At 41.2% G+C, this 23,903-nt stretch overlaps 1 protein-coding gene across 1 annotated transcript in view; it reads right to left on the minus strand.

The window, feature by feature from the left end:
* LOC139717651 (uncharacterized) overlaps positions 1 to 23,903 on the minus strand; it is a 34,159-nt gene that overhangs the window by 5,419 nt on the left and 4,837 nt on the right. Inside the window, exons 2-6 of the mRNA XM_071629158.1 lie at positions 15,102 to 15,566; positions 13,716 to 13,727; positions 10,368 to 10,502; positions 9,644 to 9,820; positions 3,349 to 3,455 (exon numbers count right to left, since the gene is read on the minus strand). Coding sequence (XP_071485259.1) covers positions 3,349 to 3,455; positions 9,644 to 9,820; positions 10,368 to 10,502; positions 13,716 to 13,727; positions 15,102 to 15,503 — 833 coding nt within the window. The 5' untranslated portion in view covers positions 15,504 to 15,566. The remainder of the gene's footprint in view (positions 1 to 3,348; positions 3,456 to 9,643; positions 9,821 to 10,367; positions 10,503 to 13,715; positions 13,728 to 15,101; positions 15,567 to 23,903) is intronic.

Genomic DNA, 23,903 nt, shown 5'->3' on the forward strand with positions numbered 1-23,903 from the left:
TGCATCTAAAGCCATACTCGCTGAGCGTCACCCAGGTATTGGCGATACAGAGAATTGAGATAATATAACAATTATATACGTTTTAGATCCGTTGGCTGGAATTCACAAAGGCAGTTTAAGTCTAGTCCATGGACTATGCAATGTGCGATTGCCCAGATTGTGAGACGTATCGCGTAATAGTATACGCCAAAGGATATCACATAATCGTGAACTTAACTTAATACGGTCCCTTTTTCAATAACTACATGGATGTACTTATGTATAATTGTAATCAGTCATGGAACCTTGGATATAAACTTCTGTCTTCTAATACTCAACTCTGATTGGTCAGTTCTGGGAAAGCCATGATGTATAGCGTGTGCACGTGTACGCGTGCGCGCGCGTGACGAGGCTCTGATCATTGTCACTCAAACAATCAGCAACCTTATCGTCACGTCGACTATGACGTCAAGATTTATATCAATTGCTCTTTCAACAACCTGTACTTACATTCCAACCAACAGACCCCCCCCCCCACCACCACCACAAAAAAGGAGAAATTATTAAAATGGTTGTCAAGCAAGTATGGATGTACTATCTTCCGTCTTCAAACAAATTGCACTTATTTTTTTTTCTACCGAAAGTGCACGTTTGCTGTTATCAATTCAAGACTATAGGATATCTCGAATCCTGCCTGCCTTCCCCCTCCCTAAGATAGTTAACTCGGTGTGAGATATTTTCGATGTACCGAGATAGGCTGCTATTCTCTCCCTGACAGAAGAGATTTTTATTATTTCCTGGGACGGTAATAGAATCTTCCTTTTCGCTGATGTACATATTTAGGAATACCCCCAGCAAATCATACGCGCTGCCAAGTATTGTTGTACTATAGAGAAAGGCATAACTTGACACATTGGCAGGAGCTAACCCGTAGCGTCGATCCATGCAGGCAAACAAGGCACCAAGCAAGGAAACAAACAAACAAAACATCAGCAACAGTTACTATGCGTAGTAGATGCATTAGTGCTTCTAGCTTTAGCTCTCTCGTTTTATCAGTCAAGCTTAATCCGTCTATTCCACGTCACAGTATCATCCAGCAGGGGCAGTCTTTTTGTCTTTCATTTTTTTTTTGCCTTTGTTATGTTTTGTCATGTTGCTTTTGCGAATGCCCCTCCCCCCCCCCAAAAAAAAAAATCGTTTATCAAATTAAGTGACTTTGTGATAGACGTTAGAGGAAGTATTTCTAAACATGAGGGAAAATAGGGAAAGCTCTGAATGTTCCCCCTCCCTTCCGCTAGAAGGGTGAAACCAGGCAGTAAAAACATTAGTCATTTTGTTACGATCGCACACTGTGACGAGGGCACACACAAAGAATACTCGGGAGACTTTTCTTCTTCTTTTGGGTCATAAACAGCTGGGCAGAAGGGTAAAATGGCAGTGAAACATCGACGTTAACGAACAATTAGACTAAAATGAAATAGACGAAAAGTAACGGGAAAGACACAACATAACATTAATTTTCCATTATGGCGAACAATTTGAGTTGCAAACGCAAATCTCAGGATGGACCTGGGAGCATCTTGGAGGAAGACTGAAAAGCACACCTGTCTATAAAGTTCTGAATTTTCATAGACGCAAAGGTGAATATAAACACTGGGTGCTGTGTGTGTGTGTGTGCTTGCGTGTGTGAGCGCTTGACGTCAGAGTACAATACGTCATGTTTTATAAACTTCTCGAGGGAATTATAATGAGCTGACGAAAACGAGTATAAAACTAGAAATGTCGCTATGGCGACTGGTATGCCTCCGCCATAATGCACGATTCTCCTAATAGGTCTATAGTACATGTGGACAATGTGTGATTACATTTTCACAAAATTGGCAAAATATTAAAATGACATGTTTGTCACAAATGCATCGAATGTTTACCTTCCTTGACCTATGTTTAATTGGATGAATAGGAGAGCATGTACTTTAACTTCGACTTTGACCCTTTCATAAGTTTACGCACTTGAGTAATTTTCAAGGTATGGAGAAAAAGTGCAATTTCTGAATTGAACAGTAAATTGTTATCATTTTCATCTGGCCTTTGATTCATAAGAGAATCACTGTCAGGCAGAACATACATAAATATGTACTAAGTTTAAAGATTACTTGAGCCGCTTCCGAGATATGGAAAAAGTAGTAAGTTCAGCACTTTCACTTGATCTTTGACCTTTTGACCTTTGACCTTCTTGGCAAAAAAAAATCCCAGAGAATCTCTAGTGGGTAATATACAACTGTACACGCATACATTAAGTTTTAAAAAAATAATCCTGCTGGCATTGCATAAATATAAGGAAAATAGTAAAATTTCGAAGTATTGCCCTTGACCTTTGACCCCTGACCTTTGACCCCATAAACCCCAAATTCCCTAGCTAACTACTGACAGTCAGTACATGCATGTATACTTTGTTCCATAAAGATACTTTGAACAATTTCCAAGATACAGAGAAAAAAGTGAAATTTTAACATTTTACTTGACCTTTTGACCTTTGACCTTTTGACCTCATGACCCCAAACTTTCACCAAAGAATCTTAATTGGGTAATACATGTATACACTAATTTTCAAGAAAATATCTTCAGGCATTGCATAGATATGGGGGAAATAGTGCAATTTTGAGCATTTGACCTTGACCTTTTGACCTTTGACCTTGAGCATGTGCACCCAAAAGTTGATAGGCACAACTTCACCCCCTAATACACATACATGCCAAGTTTCATTAAAAAAGAATGGGGTCATCCCACGAGACCGACACCCACGAGTCGTACGGCCCACGAGTTCCACAATGAAAAAGGGTCCACGAGTCATACCGCCCATGTGAGTTCGACACGAAGCAAATAAGGCCCATGAGTCCGACAGTAGAGACAAACAAGGTCCACGAATTCGACACTAGACAAAAACGACCCACGATCGGAGACCAACATACATGTATTGCATCATGGTGATTACTAATAGCATGTCGGTCTCGTGGGCATTTTTTTTTTTTTTTTTTTTTTTGCTTTTTGCTTTTTGTCGACCTCGTGGGCCTTATTTGCTTACTGTCGAGCTCATGGGGTGTATGACTCGTGGGTGTCGAACTCGCCACGTGCACCCAAAAGAACAAGCTAACAAGTAAGCGAGAAAACAAGCAAATAAACTCAGTGGGAATTGATGTGTGTGTGTGTGTGTGTGTCTGTGTGTGTGTGCGTGTGTATGGCTGCATGTGTGTGCCCAAGCCATGTATTATAACACCCTCGTAAGTTGCCCTAAGCAAGGGAATTCATTTACACACTAATGTTAGGCCCATGCTACCATATAAAACAGCACGAGATCCCATTCTTTCTCACCCGTTACTGCGACGAAGTCTAGACCGATCCATGACGGCGAGAGACCCGGTGTTGTTGGCTCCGGCCGTCGGCAAGGCAACACGTCGATCTCCGAGCCGCAGTCCTTTCTGTAGCAGCGAAAAGTGACAGCGAAAAGAACGAAAGTCAGTCTTTCGATGCGTGACACGTTGATGGGTTGTTGATCGAGGAGTTTAACTTCCAAATTCCTGACAAAATGCTAATGATCTTGGAGATACTTTTTTCTGAACAAAAGCGATTTCCTGCTCCAATTGCGTATACATAATGTTACTTGCTGACTATATCAAATATTGTAAAGGCCTTTAAGCAATCGCTTGCTTGGATAATGAAGTATTACTTAGCAATCGTTGATAATCAGCTCAAAGGGCGACGTTAATGCATTCCTAGAGAATGGGTTAACATGATAATGAAACTATTGAGGGAATGACAAGCATATTCTAGACGTTTCGATAATTAGGAAGTGTAAAATTAAAAGACTGCTTTGACGTAGTCACCGAATAGGGTATAACAATGCTCGTCAATGATGGAAGCATGATCGTGATCGACTCAAGTTACGTTGAATAGCATGTTGTCGGCGTGTCCCGAAAAGCCTTAGAAAATTGTTGTGGAATCTTTTCCTACAGACTGCTTCTATTCCGGATGAGAGAAAAAGACTATGCTTATGTCATTCATACGATGTATTCACGAACAAACGCCAGAGGAGACACATATTTTTTTTTTTTATTACAGCATAATAATGCATTCGCACGCACGCACCTACGCGCGCATTCTTTTGCCTCACAATAATAGCCGGCCGCCGATGAAGGAGGCGCTATATCAATATTTTTTTTTCATCGTTCCTACTCCGCCTCTTGGATGGAGTTATCTTCCTATATATATCATATATAAATTGTGTGTGTGTGTGTGTAAGTGTGTGTATCTACCATCAATCATTAAACACACACGGACGTGCACTAAACACACAGAAATATAAATGCTGGCGCGAAACACAAGACCTACAAAAGATAAGTGCACGGACTCTTCTTTGTGCTATGGTGAAGTTGTGGGAATTATCAATGATATAGCGACCCGTCCCGTTTGAAATTGAATCAAATTCAGGAAATAAACACGAGGTGAAATTTCACTCGAGCCAAAATGCTCACAGCTTAAATGACAAGAGGAAACATGAAAATATTGTGTTTTCCCGTCGCCGGAAATAGCTTAAGTAGAAAGAAAAGCGGCCATGGAGGAAACGAAACCGGAGAGCAATGTGCTTTCCACAGACGCATCGCAAAATATTCAAATGAGTTACAAAATGAGAGTATGAGTGAATCGGGACAATGAGGTTTGCAGAGCAAGACTCCTACTTACTGTGTAGACACGTTATATCTTTGGCGCAACAGCCGGTAAACAACAACTGAGATTTTTTCCCCCGTAAAGATGCAATGGTACATGCCTATTTGAGACGAATTCGCCTTTGTTTCTGCAAGTATTTCTTTGGGCAATATAATTATCGTGAGACCATACAGCAATCATCAATAAAGACTGAAAGTAGTTTCGTTAACATGCAGAGGGTAAACAAAAACGACAAGGCCATAGAGCCCCTGTACCATGTGTACTAAAGTTAATAACAACCGTGACAACAGACAATGCAGTGGTGATTATGCTTTCTAAGATGTAATGTAATGAATATTGCCTCATACTAACGATAACTGAACGAGAAACAAGCAAAGAACACCAATAACAAAGAATTGATGCATTTTTACGCGCCCATGCGTGTTACTTCTGACACGTCCTAAAGAATCTCCGGCGACGTAGGCGAAGTACGGTTGAAATGGTATGCGTCATGATGGCGTGCGCCATACTGTCTTTCCTGTGGACACAGATGCGAAACCGGTGCCTTCACACATTTTCAACAAAACAAAACACACCTACATACAACCTGTAACCAGGAAAGAAAACAAAAACAAAAACAAACAAGAATACATGGGACGAACACTTTACGGCATAAACATCAATCCAACACACAATTACTCTCACCAACACCGTGCGAGTTACCGCAAATTTTCGTTTGAACAAATAGAGCTAATAATGAGTAATGGTGCGCACGAGCAAAAAACAGTTAACGTAACATAAGTCAAAACAACTGACCACTTTCGTCTCTATAATGCTCGGGAATGGCGGCTGATCACAGGCAGTATATAGGTGTTGGTATAGTGACAAGAATTCGGCGATTAGATGGGAAATATGGCGACTGTCAAAATGGCGTCGGATCGAGCAGCAAAGACAAAAAGCCACCCAGAAGCGTCATTCGTCAGACGACATAATGTTGTCTGCTCCCTCGTGGTCAGCTCCCTCGTATCCTGGCGCCAAAATCAGGGCTCTTCTCCTCTTCCTATTGTATCTCACGCGGGCCGCCCTCCGAGCGCACAAAGACAGCACACTCTCGTTTTTATTCCCCGACAGGAACCCGCGTCAAAATGTATTTACAATTTATCCTGCGCAAATGCAACAAGGCTTTCGATAATTTACTTCGAATTAGACGGATTTTCCTCTCCCCCTTTTCTGGAGAGGAGAAACCGAGTTGGACTGCCCTACCCCGGCAATTTCCTTCCTGAACGTTCTTCCGCGAGCATATTCACTTACAGATGGCCGCGACTCAGCGGATATCCCCGGGAGAGTTGCGGGGATAGGATGTGAGACTGTATCGCCTGTTTTTTAAGGGGCGATGGTGATGATGTCGATGTTTGTGTGTTTGGCTGGATCATAACATAAAAGGAAAAGTGAAAGAGAGAAGGGGGAGGGGAGGAGAATGAGAAAGAGAGGGAGAGAAAGGGAGAGAGGGATAGAGAGGGAGGGATAGGGAGGGGGCCTGGCGCGTTCTCTTACAGGGGGCTAAGATGGTGAGTTACCGGAGCGGTAGTGATCTCAGGAACATGGGATGCGCCGAGTTGAGGGACGGATACCCTCGTGACAGGGGCCACTTTCCTTTTCTCGGCAAAGACTCAGGCCAGGTCGCCTTTAGATTGCCAGAACAGATTGATCGTGATCCCAGCGCGTCCAAAGAGACTGTTATTACGTCATCATATGTTTTCCTTTTTGTTTTTATTTTTTTCCTTTCCTATCGCAGAAGTCGATTAAGTTTCCATATATCACCTTATACAGTTGCTAGATTTTGATACGCTGCAAAGATATAGGTGTACACTCTTTACGGGAAAAGGGGTTCGTCTTCTGAAGTCCTCTGCGGTTTTGGTTATGTTTCATTCTGTATCTCTCACAACTGATGGCTGGAAAGATCTAATCTTACTGTTCTTTCTCTGTGATGTTATCATCCTTGCGCGTTTCGTAACTGCTGCATCTGCTCGGCGAGATCTCCCAAACCACCTTTCCTGTTGCAGTCTACAGAGGATTTCTCACGAATTACTCAGAACGATTTTTTTTTTCACTTCCTAGATTCAGGATGAGAAAAACCGCAAGGCTTCATAGTTTGTGCATATTTAGTTTCGCAAATTGATTCTTGATATGCGCTGATCTATTTTGATTTAGTTTTGCATCATATATATATGGAAGTGCCTTTTGTATTCCTCGGGCATGATGGATCTTTGCAAAGCATTCCTAGAAAAACAAAACAAAACAACAATTATTATAAATCTTAAAACTCATAGAGATGATTTATGACTAGATTGGCCATCCCGGCTAGACAACATCTCATCGCCAGGTACGTGTTAACGAAGAAATGATATCTTACAGGACAAACACACCTTTCAGCAGTGGACATGCACAATCTATTTTTGACTCTTTAACCGCTCTGCGTTGCGACCACAACTGCAGTGGCACCTGCGAAACCTGTCGTTCATGCAACTAAAGCTGGCGCTACAACCAAAATCACCGCCAAAGGGACCCGTGAAACTACCCAACTAAAATTGTCTGTAAGACCAAGGACGTCTCTTTCCAACTCCTTGGTAAGAAAGACTGCACATCCTCCTTTCCGTATTCCAATATGATGCAAATTTAAGACTGGAATACAGTATAAGAGAATCAAAATAATTAGCACCTTACATCTCCAAAGATCGCAGTATAGTTTCACCAGAACAAAATGGGTTAACACTTTTATCTGATACTGTGCTGTTACCATTGGAGGCCAACTTAGGATGTAGCTTTAATGTTACATTTCATTTTGCCGTTTGCATCATCCATAACCTTCCTGTTTATGATTTTTTTTTTTTTAAAGCACGATTTCCCCTCGACAGCGTTGTGCATTAATGACAACGTACGCATTTGAAAATCAGCGCATAAATTGTCGGTTCAGCAGTTTGCTGCATACTAGTATACTAGTCGAGACGAAGTCATCAAATTGTCGTCCATAACTATATAGGAATTCAATACTAGCAATGTAACATGAGCATGAGCACGCATATTTATTTTCATTTGTGAAATGTGAGAAAGAGCAATCAAGGCAATCTAAACAGTTTATGCGTGCCTCGTGCCAACATCTCTCTCTCCCTCTCTCTCTCACACACACACTTTCTCTCCCTTTCTTTCTTTCTTTCTTTCTTTCTTTCTTTCTTTTTTTTTTTCTCTCTACCGTTGCTCAGCTCTACGCCTGATATTAAAATCAGGAAATCGCGCCGTTTCCGCCATATTAGCGGTCCGGACGCGGGGCAGAGGGCGCAATCACAGTGCAGGGTATCCGTTAGAGGTTAGGGCAGTTTCCTGCTGTGTCATCCTTCTATCGCTTCACCGGCTCTCACTTCCGGTTTACTCCCCCCCCCCCCCACCCTCCCCCTACCCTCCAACTAAGGGCCAGGGGGCGACGGTTAGGGGCGGGGAAGAGGCCGTTTTTACTTCTCGTCCGTTTTACATGACCATCCTTTTCCCCTTGGACGCCTATATATCGACCATGAGTTGACGGGGATGTTATGCAAATTTGTTTCATATCATTTCAAGTCAAACGACTGGCAAATAGTCTAGACCTCCGAGGACAAACTTCGTGCCTTCTGAGAACAGCGTGTCTCGACGGAAAAACAAAGAAGAAGAGAAATATCGTCTCTCTCTGTTAGATCTACAGTTGTAGTGCCAAGACTGTACCATCTTTCCCTTCGGGCATGGCACGCACGGGAGGCAAACATCGTCACAAAACAGTCTGTTAGTCATCCTCGCCTTCCTTTTGGGTGGGGGATTCACTATTTGGGAAGATCCTCTCAGATCAGAGATAGCCTTCGAGTTTTGTTTCATCAGCAAGCTTCGCTCCTTTCCCTCCCAGTCCGCTTCTGATCTGTGTTTCCCTCCAGTCTTTCACTTTCTACGTTTTCTTCGGATGTAAAACTATGATAAACAATATCACTCGGTTTTGTGCGCAGTGTTTGTTTGCGCAGCCCAGCTTATCTTATGTGTTGATATTTTGAAAGTCCCCTTTTGGGGATTTTCCCTATAGACAGTGGTGGCGCGTGTCATCTTGTATCAGACAATCACGTCCGTTAATCGATGTGTCTCAGAACCGTATCGACACCATCACGTCCTAGCTGAAGTGATGGTCTGTATTGCACTTAAAGTGATACATAAATGTGAAAAAAAAAATCACGAAGGTACTAATCGTGCATAATTATGCATACATTCTCATCCAGGGTGCAGTAAATGCTGGATCTTTTTAAAAGATAATATGACAACCACAACAAAAACAAAGAAAAATACCAACAACTGAAATAGAGGGCGCACTTCATATACTATAGTACACCAACTTTTGCGGAAGCTCGTGATCGGATAAACTTACCATTCGGATGCCATTTTGCCCCCTTGAGAAACTGCATCAAGAGCCGAACGCCAAGTATAAGATATAACTATCGGCAGTGGCATATCGCATGCGTCCAACATTGTCAACGGCAGGTGGGGCTCTTTCTTTGCCCCCCTCTCCCCCTCGCCCTTCCTATTGACCGATTCGGGTTCGTTGAGGGCAGCAGACATTTTACGGCACAGGGCGCAGCCATGGTGTGTATCAGCCGACCCCCCCTGCTCTCCCCCACCCCGGGGCAACATGTTTATCACGCACTTGTAACAAAGGTTCGCGCACTAAGCAAGCATTCGCGCACTCAGTACGAGACGCCCATTGGCTAAAGCAGTTTTTCATTCTGCGCGCGTGCTAATGTAGGGAGAGGGGTGGGGGAGTGCGGAGGGGGGGTCGGCTGATACACCCAGTATGGCTGCGCCTATGCTAAAAATACACATAGCGCGTCACAGAATCGGTCAATATCCCTCCCCCTCTCTCCCCGCGAGGTGGTACAGTATGGTGGGAGGCACTTACCGACGCAAAGTTGAGTCTGCATGTGTCGCACTCGCACATGAGCGGATGGGCGCGCAGGAGGCCACGCCCCATGAGGATCTTCAGACTTTTGCCCCGGTGTCTGATGCTTCGTTTCCAGTCCTTGGCCGTCTCGCGCCCGCTGATGAACTGAAACTCGTTCGGCGTGTACCAGCGATCCTGGATACAAAAAGGAGGGAGTTTGATTAAGTCAGTGTAAACGACATAACGCTAAAAAAATATAACAAGTAGCGATATAATACGTGCCACCGTGGAATAAAAGTAGCCCACATAGATTGTATGGCTGATTACCCCTTACCTTAGCCCGTAAAATCCTAGAAACTACATTTCTGTCGTTTGGTGCTGAATCACTATTATATGATTTCTTACCATTCATTGTCGGTGTTTTAACAAGGTAGAGTGAAAACTCTTTCATTTTACAAATCTGATGTTCATATAGATTTGTCTGTCTCTTCACAGAATACATTTTCAAAAGTCACTTTATTTCTGACTTCATACCAATTTCAAAATTGGCAACAAGTTCTAGAAGATGAAGTTCCTGTATATTCAACCGAACTTCTTGGGCGGGGCCTATAAACACAACTTGGAACTTTTTCTTTCTGTCACGTTTGTTATCTACTGACAGGGGAGAGACAACACAATTTCGTTTCGAGAGCAAACACTGTATTCGTCCCTGCCCCTTTTTTTCTGCACACAGTTCGCTCACCTCGAAGAAAATGCACTGCCCCTTGGATCCCTGGCAGAGCTTGTTGACGTAGAGGAGGGCGCTATTTGCCCCGCAGTCCACTTCAAGAACCACGTTGCCGTCACGGTCCTGGATGGGCGTGAAATCGTCACACTCCTTTTCGCTCTGCACACGGTACCAGGAAATTTCAGAAAAAGGGGCGTGGTCAGTTTAAAACGTGGAGTCATTACAAAACTTATTATTAACACATGTTTGACGGCATTGTCTTTCACTCGTCTCTTTTGATTCCGGGTTGTTCTCTCTCTCTCTCTCTTTCTTCTTTTTCTTGTTCTTCTTATTGTTATTCTTCTTCTACTTTTTCTTCTTCTATCTTTCTTCCTTTTCACTCTCTTCACCTTTTAAATGTGTCCGAAAGGACAAAATGCATACCATAAAAGATAATTTATAAAAACGTACAGAATGCAGAACACCATAACTTAATCAAAACATTAATCTCTTCGTGCTCTCTATCTCTCCATAGTAACCGGGTACTCTCTTTTATTTCATTTCTCTCTCTCTCTCTCTCTCCCTGTCTTATCTGGCTTCCAACACTTTCTGTTGCTGAAAGTCATGTGTTGTCAGAGTGTTATTTCGTGCCATCGAAGTAATTTGAAATCTACCTAAGACAGGCCAATGAGATTACGTTTCCTTCTCCGTGTGTGAGGATTGCCTCGGACTTTGGGTCGTGAGATCGAAGACTGCATGTCAGGGTTAAATGTTCCGCTGTCACAACTAAACTATTTTGGTCCCGTTTACAACATGTTTGTTTATCAAATGGTCTACATACTAATCGGTGATTTCTCATGAAGCAACCGAGTGACTAATCCATCACTGATCGAAATCGTTCCATTGCCTGCTGACGTCACGTCAAGTAAGGTAATTCAAAAATTTGATCGCCTACAATTATATGATGTGGATATATTGTAGACCATCTCTAATATAACAAAATATTGCTTTTATTCGTTGTAATAAAACACTTGACAGTTCCTTGGAGAGTTATATTTTCCTCTCGAAACAATATTTTCCCTGAGCGATGCGCACTCATGGGAAATATAACTCCCGCAGGGATGTCCAGTGTTATATTACATAAATAGGCGATATCTGTTCAATATGGCACTGTCAATATCACTCTGAAATTATGGTCCTGAAAGGACGAAACTTGGTCAACCTCATGCGAAATACTTTTGAGGGCAATCTACGATGTAATGTTGGGTATAAATCAACTGCAAGGCTAAGGTCAAAGGTTATATGTCAAGGTCAGACTCTGCAACCCACGGATATTCACCCATTTTTAAAGAATCATGTTACGAAATAATGAATTGACATTTGGCATAAGAACAAATTATTGCAAATCAGATTATCGATATAATTCCTTGCAAGGTGCTACGAAGTTTAGAGATGTGTCGAAACGAAAAGAAAAGGGATTTTTTATTTTCATCATTTGACAACTTTCAGCTCAGACGGTCATTGGGCCATCGCTCTCCTTAATATTACATAACATTGCAGAACACAAAAGAGAACAATTTTGTTTTGTTTTTGTTTTTGCTCGGATTTTTTTTTCTTTTTTTTTTCTTTTTTTTTTTACAGACGACGAGGGCACAATGGATTTTCTTTCTTTTTTTTTTACTAATAAGTTGCGGAAGGACACGACAAAACTCGGCTGCGGAATGCGATGCAGATTTACATCGTGCCGAGAATTACATATGATTTTCACCGAGTAGACGCGCGGAGAGCAAGTGCTATATCAAAGTCTTCTAAAAATAGCAGGATCGAGATGAAGCAAGTATCGCGCGTGTCTTCATCAGTCTCCTTTTTCGGAACCACAACTCTGATATCTCTATAGCAACTATATGCATACGCCGAAAAAGACCGAGAAAAAACAGGTCACGTGTTTATGTAAAGCGCAACGCTCATAGCAACTGTTCATTCGCTAGTAGGGCGAAGAGCAAAATCTAATTGATGGGGGGGGGGGGGGGGGGCACAGAAATACTTACAACAAACTTGAAAATTATCACTCACAACAGTGTAGAGTCGGGCCTAGTATTTAACAACACGCACGATTTTCCTTTATTGATCCCCAAGTAGGGCCTTAGGCAGGGCTCCACACTAAATCATCAATTTCAAATTTTTGGTGGCCCGAGAGAAAAATTTGGTGGCCCGAAAAAAAACAATAAAAACATTAAAAGTCCTTTTTGTTTATGAGTCAAATATTCAAGTTTTATCATAGTAAGAATTGGAAGCTGGGCATAATCTTATCTACTCATAAATAAACCTCAACAAACTCGCAACACAGCTCTCAAGCACTCATTCAGTCCTTTACATCCATGCATCCTTTAAACAAATTTAACTGCTAATTTCCGGTGCAAAAAGTTACGAATTTATTTACATACTTTTCAATAAGTTTTGGCGGCCCCAGGCGGGCCACCAAATTTGACCTTTTTTGAAATTTGGTGGCCCGACTTTCATTTTTGGTGGCCCCGGGCCACCGGGCCACCGTTAGTGTCGAGCCTTGCTAGGTCATGTGCAAGGTAGCATAACTGCGACAGAACGGGCAAATCTCCGTCCAGACAGAACGGTCTAGTCATATACTGTAATGAGTATCACGATCAGGATTAAGGAGCCAAACGCAAACAAGCAAATTAAGAGCCCTTTTAAACTTTTAATAAAAATCTTGTTTCAGTCATAGCCTTTTGTTAGGTAAATTGACAGTTTTCCTTTTTGGACATGGCTGTGACTCCCGAATGGGACGACAACTGTAACAAAATTCACACACACACACACACACACACACACATACATATCTTCTGTATCGCTTTTAAAAACAGCACACACACACGCAAAAGTGATTATTTGAATGACTTCAATCAATGAATTTATCAGCACTGAAGTTTACTTCACAAGCGAACTTGGAATAAGATATTATTTGAGCCCTACCATCATCAATCATTTTCAAGCGACGTGTTTTACTTTTTAGTCATGGTCTACACAACCACTTGAACCTACCTTCATGATTTCAACTGTGTAATACGCAACGGAAGTGTTTGAGGTTTGTTCGTGCGGCGGCTCCGGTGCGGGTTCCGGCGGCGGGCCCTGCATGGCTAACGGCATGGCTAACGGCATCGGGATAGGACCGATCGGTCCAAGTCCCGGAGCTGACCCCGATGCCATCATCACGTTCACGCCCATGCCGCCCGCCTCCATCAAGGGGGCTGGTACCATCATCATTCTGTTTTCAGTAATGGCGCTAGCACCTGGAATGTGCTGTAAAAGCACACAGATACGTGCTTGCGATGAGCGGAAGAAAGAAGCAATTTTCGTCTTCAAGTTCACTGACAATTCGCACTTTGCCGGGCCGTAGACTCCAGCTGCTTCTTGGCACGATCGACGTCGAGCGCTGCTAGTGTTTTTGTGTGCTATGCGTATGCGATATGCATACCAAAGAAACCGCAGTGGTGGACTTTTAAACACGACGCGCATACGCAATCATCGAATTCTCGCGCGAGACTTGGTACGCGCACGCGTGCGTATTTGCAAAATTGCGCACACCGTAATTCGGGTCGCGTCGCCATAGCGGTAGAGCACTTCTTGCCTTATTGTGACGAAGTTCTTCGTGGTTCAAACCAAAGGCGTGTTCTGTATCCTAGTGAAGAGGGCGTGGCTAGTATGTGCTGGAATGACAATGAATGGTCGATCGTATTTTCAATCAATCATGGTGTAGTCACATCAAAATGGTCATACCATTTTTAAGCGATCACGAGCTCGTATTTTTGTATGTTTTCTCCGGCAATATAGAAATAAATGAAAACTTTTAACGTCTTAATGTTTAAAACTGTGCACAGAACCACATTGTTTGGCGACGTGAATTTAGATTACTTCAGCTGAACCAAAATATGGCTGACCGAAACTTCTGGATGATAATTATTGTGGATTGTGTGTTGTCCCAGTTTTGTTTTTTGTTTTCAAACCACGTTGTTGAGAATGTTTGAAACCCCCGCCTTTACTGTGTTTGCTGCCGTATTCGATCCAAACGATCAGTGTACTATTACCCACAGACTTTACCCCCCCCCCCCCCCTCCAGCACATATAGGGGAACGTCCCTGAGTAGCTTGTCGTAAACGCTTTGAATGTGAAGATCACATTCGATTTCTTCAGAGGGTTTAGAGAAGCTACCAAATGTTCATTCGTCAACTTTACGAACACCCTTCGTATGGGAGTCGACGAGTGTGTTGTTGTATTCAAGATCAATAATTCAGCGTTGAAAAGATTGGGATAAAATTTCGATATTTAATCGTGGACATTGTTTATTGGAGGAGGTTGATTCAATTGCGCTTTAAAGTACCGACATTGTGGTTATCGCTTGGCCGTCAACTTGCAATGTGTGATTGTTTTGGTTAAACCAGTTACATTTCATGAAAAAGGTGTTGATATTAAATCAAGCGTCTCGTGTATTTTTGTCTGCTACAGTCACGTACACATTCCAGGGAAAAATCGAGTCTCCCAATTAAGAGTCAGCTGTTGTCTTGCTTATAAACGCAGAAACACAGAGCAGCAATTATTTAAGGGCAAAAAAAAAAACAAGTGCAAGGCGCAGGAGTTCCAGGAGTTCACATACATCGACTTTGACGAACTCACTCCCCCTCGTAGGCCCCTATATCTTCGGATTTTGGTACAACATGATAAAAGGACGCGAATGGGGATCGACCCTGTAACACCTACCATTCCGTCAAAGGGTGAATATCGGTCTTGTTGGTTGAAGTCATCCGAGGCGCCGTCGTCGTGATCGAGCTGCGGTGAGTGGAAGTCGTCAAGATCGTCCATGGTTTCGGAAGGTGGTCGATTCGACGCTTTCTTCTCTCCAGCACGCTCGTCATCGCTACCGAAGGGCCGGGAAGAATGCTGGTCGGACGACGAGGACAATGCCTTCGCCTCGTTGTCGATCGCCTCATCGCACTCCCTGTCAAAGTCCTCCTCGTCCTCGGGGACGACCTCGACCTTGATCTTGACCGGCTTCGTGACTGCCGACTTCGTGGTTGATGACGACTGATCCGAGCCTTCTTTTTTGGTAGTGGGTTCTTCGACTTCGTTGTTAACGCTCCCCATGCCTGGTCGTTCTCCCATTCTATCCACTGCTGTCTGTCTTTATTCCTCGAGAACTTTCCTTCCTTTGCCTTGGTCCAGTTTCTGTGTGTATATAAATAGGAATAAAAAGAAAACCCCACACGATCGTCAAAGAGCACCGTTTATTAAGAAGGTTTTCCGGATATGCTCTTCATAATCTTTATACATATATCAACTTAAGATTTAAATGATAAGCGCTTAGAAACTACTGTAATAAGCGCTATATAATATCATAATGTATACATTATTATTATTATTATTATTATTATTATTATTATTATTATTATTATTATTATTATTATTATTATATAGGACTTTAACTGACTGCTAGAAATATAATGAAGATGATAACAATATCAGCAATAATGATAAGGATGATGCAGTGATTTTAATGATACCCAGGGTGGCTCTTTTTGCAGAGGCAGCATGGCTGTTATCCCGGAGGGCCTCGCCATTATATTTACATTGTACAGCACTGTCAAGTATCAAATCTTACACCTGGGATAAAGAGAACAGCATCTCTCTTAAGATTGGTTATGATATACTTTTCTGCGAATGAGATTTACCTATAGACTTACCAAAACGAAGTCATTGCTCCATCTGTACCCCTTCCTACCAAAAACGACATTGATGACATTTTTAAAACAAAATTCAAATGTTTTAGTTCTTAATATCAGGGACAAGGTCTGATTTTGAGACTTTGTTGTGCTGTTATATAGTGATACCATGGCTATATACTGTGTTCGGTTCCAGATTGTTCATTCTGTTTATCCGACAAGCTTCGTAGAAATTCACTCTGATTTGATTTTTACAGAGAACATTAACTCTGTGATCAAGGGCCATACTCTCCACCCTTACCATGTGTAGAAATTTCAAGAAAGAAATCGCATTTATTTGAAAAGAAATCTATTTGTTGTTGGAATCCGATTATTTATTTCTAAGATGATCCAATCATAGAAAACAAAAGAACGAAATGAAGGGAATTGTAAAAAATGCTTTTGATTCAGTTTTTTTTTTTTAAATTTAAACAGTCACGTCTACTTCATTCAACAATAAATAGACTGGAGTTTAGCTCCTTTTTATTTTTCTTCATCTTTGTTCATTGCCTGAGAGTTTTATACGGTGAATAAGGTCATCCGTGCAAGGTCATTCGACGGTGTCTTATTGTTCACTGAAGCTCCGAAAGACAAATTGGAGGGTTTGTTTGCAAAAACCGATAAGTCCGTTTTTGAAGATTTTGAATTACGATCTCTGTCATTAAGTACAAAATAATACCTTTTAAATGATATATTGGTCACTACATATAAAGGTATGTTTTTGAAGTTATGGTCAAAAGAAGCAAAAATTTTCTTATTATTCTCTCTAGTTTTCTTAACCTTTAATCGCAAATATCTCCATTTGGCAAATATGGACTTATCGGTTTTTGCAAACAAACTCTTCGATTGTACTCAGTTTCGAGAACGGGTACTTTCACTCACGCGGCTACGTTTGCCATTCATTGGTTGCCTCTAAAGGAAAAGTGAATATTCATGACCTACATCAAAAGTGCAGGTGGGGTGTGTATATATACGCTATTGACAAAACTTTTCTGCTTCAAAAGGACGTGCCTAGGAATATAGTGGTGGAATGGCTACAGAGGGCGCTACTACAGTTTCGCCAAACTAAATTCATGACTTGCACTGCGGCCACTGTTTGACGCTGCTGGACAGTATAACAGGCGATTAATTTCTGAGTCTCCCATAGTAATCTGTTATTCTGTTCGACGGAATAACTAACACGTTGCTAGTACAATGTATCTCCAGTTGCAGTGATCACGGTTTCAGAGAACCCACTGTGTTCTATGGAAATGAGTCATCATTTTAATGATGAAAGTATAGTTCTTTGAACCTTCCGATATCATACGAAACTTGTATCATTATGCAGCAAGACAGGCTTCCTGAAACACATCACGGTCTGAGGTATTGTGGGGGAGATCCGTTTGTTCATCTATGAACTATCATTACAACGCATTCTGTCGGAAAATAATTGAGACGCGTGTCCCCGCGCATCACCTTGACTTAATAATATGTCCACTTTTTTTTTCTCTCTATTTTTTTTTCTCTCTCTTGTACCATTAAAATTTCTTCGTAGCGCTGCGATAAACGAGCCACGTGTCTGACTGTCGCCTGTATTATACTATGGCAGCGATTCCACCATATAAAGGAGGAAGTTACAACCAGGAAATACCGGAAATTGACGGAAATTTGGTTTGACCGATATTACCAGGTCATAGGTCGTACAGAAAGCGCGTGCATGCTCTCCTTATTCTCTCACCCTCTCTCGCCCGGGTTTTACACGCCGAGCGTGCGGAGACAAAAGCGTACGACTCGGAGTGAAACTGCAAGTAAGTTGCGCGCCGAATCTGCAACGGTTTAACAAAAGCATTCGTTTAAAAATTATCGGTATTTCATTAGTAAATGACAAGTTGATCAGGAACTGATTAAGAGATAAAAAATCTGGCATCTTACAGGCTGGATACCAAATTTGTCGGGGAAAGCCTAAAAACAACAATTTCAAAACTATTATAATCATAAAGATATTCGAGAACTTATATAGCGCTTAAGACAAACATGTTTCGAAGTGCTTTGCAATTATCATCAGGAAACAAACATAAAATCGACTACGAATACAAATAATCTGTATCTGTTCATTCTAAATTTTTGTTTTATGTTTCAGGTAGAAATGCTAAAATTTAAGCAATTTTATAGTCTACTTCATCTCGTCAATCTTTCTGTTTTAATTGTTGTTGATTCTTTTGTGAGTGTCTCTTTTGTTGGCTTGAAGTGAAAAAAAACTTAAAAATTATAAATCGTACATTGTAATGCTGTCCGTGTTCAGGTCATAATTATTTGCGTTTTCCGTGTGTCTTTGTGTATATAGGCCCTACTGTCTCAGTCTTAGTTGTTTTTGTTTTTGTTTTTGTTTTTGTTTTTGTTTTTGTTTTTGTTTTTTTTTTTTGGGGGGGGGGTGCATGAATCAACCCAAAACATGTTTTTGTGTGTGTGTGTGTGTGTGTGTTCACTAGAAAATAATTGAAGTACGAATCGCACAATGTACATAAATATTCGTTCATAGAATTATGCAATATCTAGCCTCAAGATAACTACATACCCACCTACATAATGATGCATATAGTTTTGATTCCTTTAGCGCTGTTCGTTATTCGCATACATCGCTAACAGTCATCTATACTTTCAGCTCTTATACCCAATATGTACTCTTAGCATTATTGTGTGCCATCGACTATAGTGATATAACTTAATATGCAACAAAAAAAATACTAAAGATATGCGAAGCAAGGAAGGTATCGCTATGAAGGACCACTCTTAGCTTTATATACGAAACCACAGAAAAGCCGTTAGCAACTCCCTCCAAACAAAAGAAGTTAACCATCTCTTTAATGAATATGCGAGTCTCGTAGGAAGTTGTGGTTGTCAACGGGCATTGGAACGTTTTGTCTCTTCAACATAATCGCATTGTCTTAATAACAAAGCACTAATCTCTCTATCAAATCTTATCATAAGTGTCAAGTACAAATAGTTGGTATGATAGAACAAAACATTCTGTGATAGGAAAACAAATTTTGAAGAAAACAAATAGCCAGCAAACGGTATCAACCCGACACGCTGCGCCTTACAAAAATTGAAATAATCTATGAGCAGCTTATAAGGTTGCCACGAATATACTGATATGGGTGTTCTTCAACATCTGGATCACCATGTCGTAGTGTGTCATTGATCCCAACACCGCTGAAATCACGAATATAAAAGTGTATTTATCAGGCATTTTCGAGGAAGGAAGTTGACATGCTGCGTTGTAACTACTCCTCCCATAAAACGTGATTCGAATTATCAGCTTAGCTGGTTTGAATCTGCCTCGTGTGTAGTTTAGATTCTGGAAAAGTATATGTCTTAGAGATAAAAGGTAGCTATTGGAGACAAAATCCCAAACAAACTTTGAAATGGCTTGTTTGAAAGATAGGCCCATGCTATCGAAGCGAATGGATATCAAGTTTAGCGGTGGAGTGTAACTGAAGGAAAAGCAATTATCATTGGCGCGGCGTCGATCATTTGCCCAAAATGAAGCACTGATTCGCGACCACGATCGTGAGAGGTACCATCATTGAGTATTCATTTTCGATAACGTGAGTCCATCGCAGTCGACGCATTGAGTGAATTTGATATGCAAGCTGAAAAATAGATATGATTTTTATCTACTTTAATACCCGTAGACACCGCTTCAAATGGGGTTTCCAATACTTTGTACTTTAATGGTATTGTTCCTCAAGTAGAATAGTAATGGACGAATTAGGTAGACGATGTTCCACATTGCGAAAGCCGAAAAACAACACAAACGATGTTGATTGTGATTTACGTTCATCAGTTGCCTCTCTGATGCTCCAAAAGTTGCTAATCTACAAGTTGGTAGTCTGCATTATTCTTGTATTCCGCAAACCTCAGATCCTCTGAAATAAAGCTTATAATTGCACGTGATATTATAATACAGTCCAGCTATTAAGAGTTAACTGCTCGCTGAGTAATGCGAACGCGCTCACCAAGGAAAGGGCAGAAGCATGCAGGCATGGTTGGCGTCGGTATATCATACTGGAGCAGCGTTCCGCAGTTGGTGCAACAAACGGGAGCCATACAAGAGCAAACGTTTCAACGTATAGGAATTGACAACAAAAACAACAATAACACGGTAAAAATTACAAACTTACCGATATTTTTTACCAAGGCACAACCAGTGGGATTTTTATGCCGTTGTTGATGTTGTCGTGGAATAAACACAATCAGAAGAAACGATCAGAAATCATCAGAGTTTTGAAATGAGATACTTTCCCCCTTGGAGAAATAATTATTGATATGGGTTTTATACGAAGCGTGTCGCCCTTTCGTCTGTTCGGTCGCGCCACTCGCAGTCTGACTAATGTGGTCGCTACTGGCCTTCGCTACCGGCCCCCGTAACCGTCGCGTTGCCCGAGAGCAGGCGGAGCGGGCTGTCAGACCTACGCCGGAAGTCGAGTCGTGCCGCGAAGCGCTACGCGGTTGTGATACATTTGCGGCTTGCGATATATAGAAAGGCCTAACGCGAGGGGAAGGAAAAAAAACACCCCCAAAATGTTTAATACACAGGGTCGAAGGGGATAACGAGAGAATCAGCGGCGGTGAGGATATTATGAGGTGTGAAGTGTGAGTTCCTTTAATCGCATAAACTCGAGGAAGGCGTACGTAGAAAAGAGACTGCAGCGGAAACGAGATTGGCGACCTTACACGCGACTCGGTGGATGACGAGAAACCCAACAAACAAACACACTGACAAAAACACATCACATGAAAGCATGACGATATCATCGACCTGTCGTGATTACTGTATGCATTATGTTTTGATAAAAAGGGGAACGTTGGTTGATTAAAGTAAAAAGAAGCCCCAAAACAAACAAGCAAGCAAGCAAACAAACAAGCAAACAAAAATATCATCTGGGAACCATGCCTTGCAATGTACTGGCCGACAACCCTGACGATTTACCTCGCCTCTCATGATCTAGTTTCCTGGTATCATCCTATTACATCAGTCTCTCAATTGCTAATTAGCTGCGTGAAAGTAGTATTGATATGATATTCAGAACTTAGAAACTCATCAGTTATATAATATAACAAGAAATGTGTATGAAAAAAGGCTATATATTTATATATTACTAGCATAATCAACAATCGAATTCAGATTTATCAAAACATGTATTGCATCTTATATTTAGGGGAAGATTACTCCACAATGATGGTGCCATTTTTCCAAAAGCCCTATTTATCAAAAATGTCTTGGATTTATCACTTATTTCAGAGAGGAGATTATTAATTTAGACATCAGATGTCTGCATAGTGGCACATTAATGTTTAAAGGAAGGGATATCAGGAGGGAGATCTATCATACTAGCACTACTCTCTAAACAAAAATTGAGTGAAAATATTCACTCCTAAAAGAGTGAATACAAAAAAGAGTGAATTTAGAGTGAAATTGGAGTGAATTTTGAGTGAAAATGTTCATTTTCACTCGTTTTAAAGTGACCTCAGGGATCACTCCAAAATCTTCGAGTGATCCCTGAGGTCACTCCAAAATGAGTGAAAATGTTCATTTTCACTCAAAATTCACTCCAATTTCACTCTAAATTAACTCTTTTTTGTATTCACTCTTTTAAGAGTGAATATTTTCACTCGAATTTTTTTTTAGAGAGTAAGTTATCAGAGAGGCGAAAGAATCAATAGCGAATGGGAGTAATCAGTAGCACAGAAAAAGAATCAGTATAGTCCAGGAAGACAGAACTCCAAAAGAAGAATTCAGGAGTACACGATTGCAGTTTTCTCCTTCTCCAGACCTCGTCCTCCTCTTCCATTTTCTCTTCTTTCTCTTCTTGTTTTTGTCCTTTTATACAACGAAGCCTTGTTATTACCCCTTATAGCTGGCGACTATCGTGAAATTATAGGGCATCTCAGGGGAAACTGTGCGACTTCGGGTGTATTTGGAAAAAGAGAAAAACCCAGAAATGGCAAAATACTTTGAAAGAACAGATCCGTTGTAAGACTAAACTTAATCTAGCGGTATTTTCTTTCATTGCTTTTATATAATATGAAGAACATGATGGCTTAACGAGTAAATCGCAATTTTTTTTACACATTCTAAAGGAAGTCCATCATCAGATAGAGCAAAATAAAACCTTTCCAGTGATAATTTACTACTCTTGTCACAATAGTCAAACAAGGGATATTGTTGCAGTTATGATTAAAAACATGGCATATTTTTCATCATTGTCTTTGATTTGTTTTAGCAGCTTTTATTGCAAATATCTCAAATTAAAAAGAATGGAATGAGTTTTTTGGGGGATCAAATTTTCCATAAATATTCACATGCCTTGGACAAATTTCGAATAGTCATTTCCGAGAACGAGGGCTAAGCATACCTATACGACGACAGGGCTTAACGTTGGCAGGTAAACTCATGGACTAACAGAGGGCGGAGGGAGGCTGATGAGAGTTTACGGAGCGATAGGGAAGACTCTCGCCGCCCCGTCGGGGCGTGCAGGCTCTCGATAAGGCCGTCTAGATAATGCCAGGTTTCCGCTGCCAGCGCTACGGTTGACGTCAAGCCGGCGAGGCCGCCTTCCGGCAAAGGGGAAAACTTCGCAAAAGATTTTTTTTTCTCTCTCTCTCCCTCTCTCTCTCTCTCTCGAAAAGAAGCAGAGCTAGTCTCTCTCGTATATCATAATTTGGCGATCGAGCTATCGAATTCAAAGAAAAGTGAAAGACAGGAAAACGTCGTGATAACAATTAAGAGGGAGAAAATGTCTTTAATCAGACGAAAAAAAAAAACAACACACACACATGAACATTGACGGTGTATATTTCAGGATGATAGTTCATTGACCTTTATGAAAGCAAACGAGAAAAGACAGTTGCAAAAAGTCGGTGAGTACTAGTACGAGTAAACCAACGTTCGCTCATCTTCACATGACTGTTTCGGCTCCGAAAAAAAAAAATTCAACGACGAAGTATATGTCCAGTTTAAAATATATAACACAAGTGCTCGTTTGAAAGGCCGAGCTATTTTATTGGCGTTTTTTAGCAGCTAGAACCACGACTGACGCAAAGAACGCAAAATGGTCGGGGGAAGCTGAAGATCAGTGAGCATGTAGCGTGATGCGAATAGGAAGGATTATTATTATCTTGGTATAATAGTAAGTGGTGACCATGTGAGATCTTGCGAAGTATATATTTTACAGCAATTCCACACCTCGCTAAAGTTGGCTATCACAAAGATGGTAGAATTGTTATCAAAATCGGAAACTAACTTGCTGAAGTTTTTCATCCTTCTCGAAACAGGAAAGCCAGACAGCATAATTATCAAAATTAGTCTCAAACGACATCGCTTAGAGTCTGCAATATTGATTTCAATAAACACTCATTAAATATTATGTCTTCTGCATGCATGTCTTTCATAAAGTTAAGAAGAGTGCGTGCGTGCGCTCCTGCGCTACAGGGTCGAGAATCAAAACGAGGAAACATGCCATGGTAAGCAACCAGATGAAACACAATAATAAAGTAGGCTGCGTTCAAAATAATTCCCACGCCATCAAATTACTATCTGTAGAAACCAATGCGAGATGGTACTCTCTACAGAAAGCCAGCAACTGACGCTTATATAAAGACCAAGACAAATACTGAATATTGATATTGATCTTGACTAGGCAGACGTGATGAATATACCGAGAAGACGACACAATCTGGCGCACTGAAAAGAAAAAAAAAATAGCAAAACGGAAGTAAAATAACGGCACTTAAACCAGAGCGAAAAAATACTAATTATTCC

This window comes from Diadema antillarum, unplaced genomic scaffold (assembly GCF_040938485.1).
Source record: "Diadema antillarum isolate AM-2024a unplaced genomic scaffold, OU_Dant_1.0 scf00000079, whole genome shotgun sequence".
Lineage (NCBI taxonomy): Eukaryota > Metazoa > Echinodermata > Echinoidea > Diadematoida > Diadematidae > Diadema > Diadema antillarum.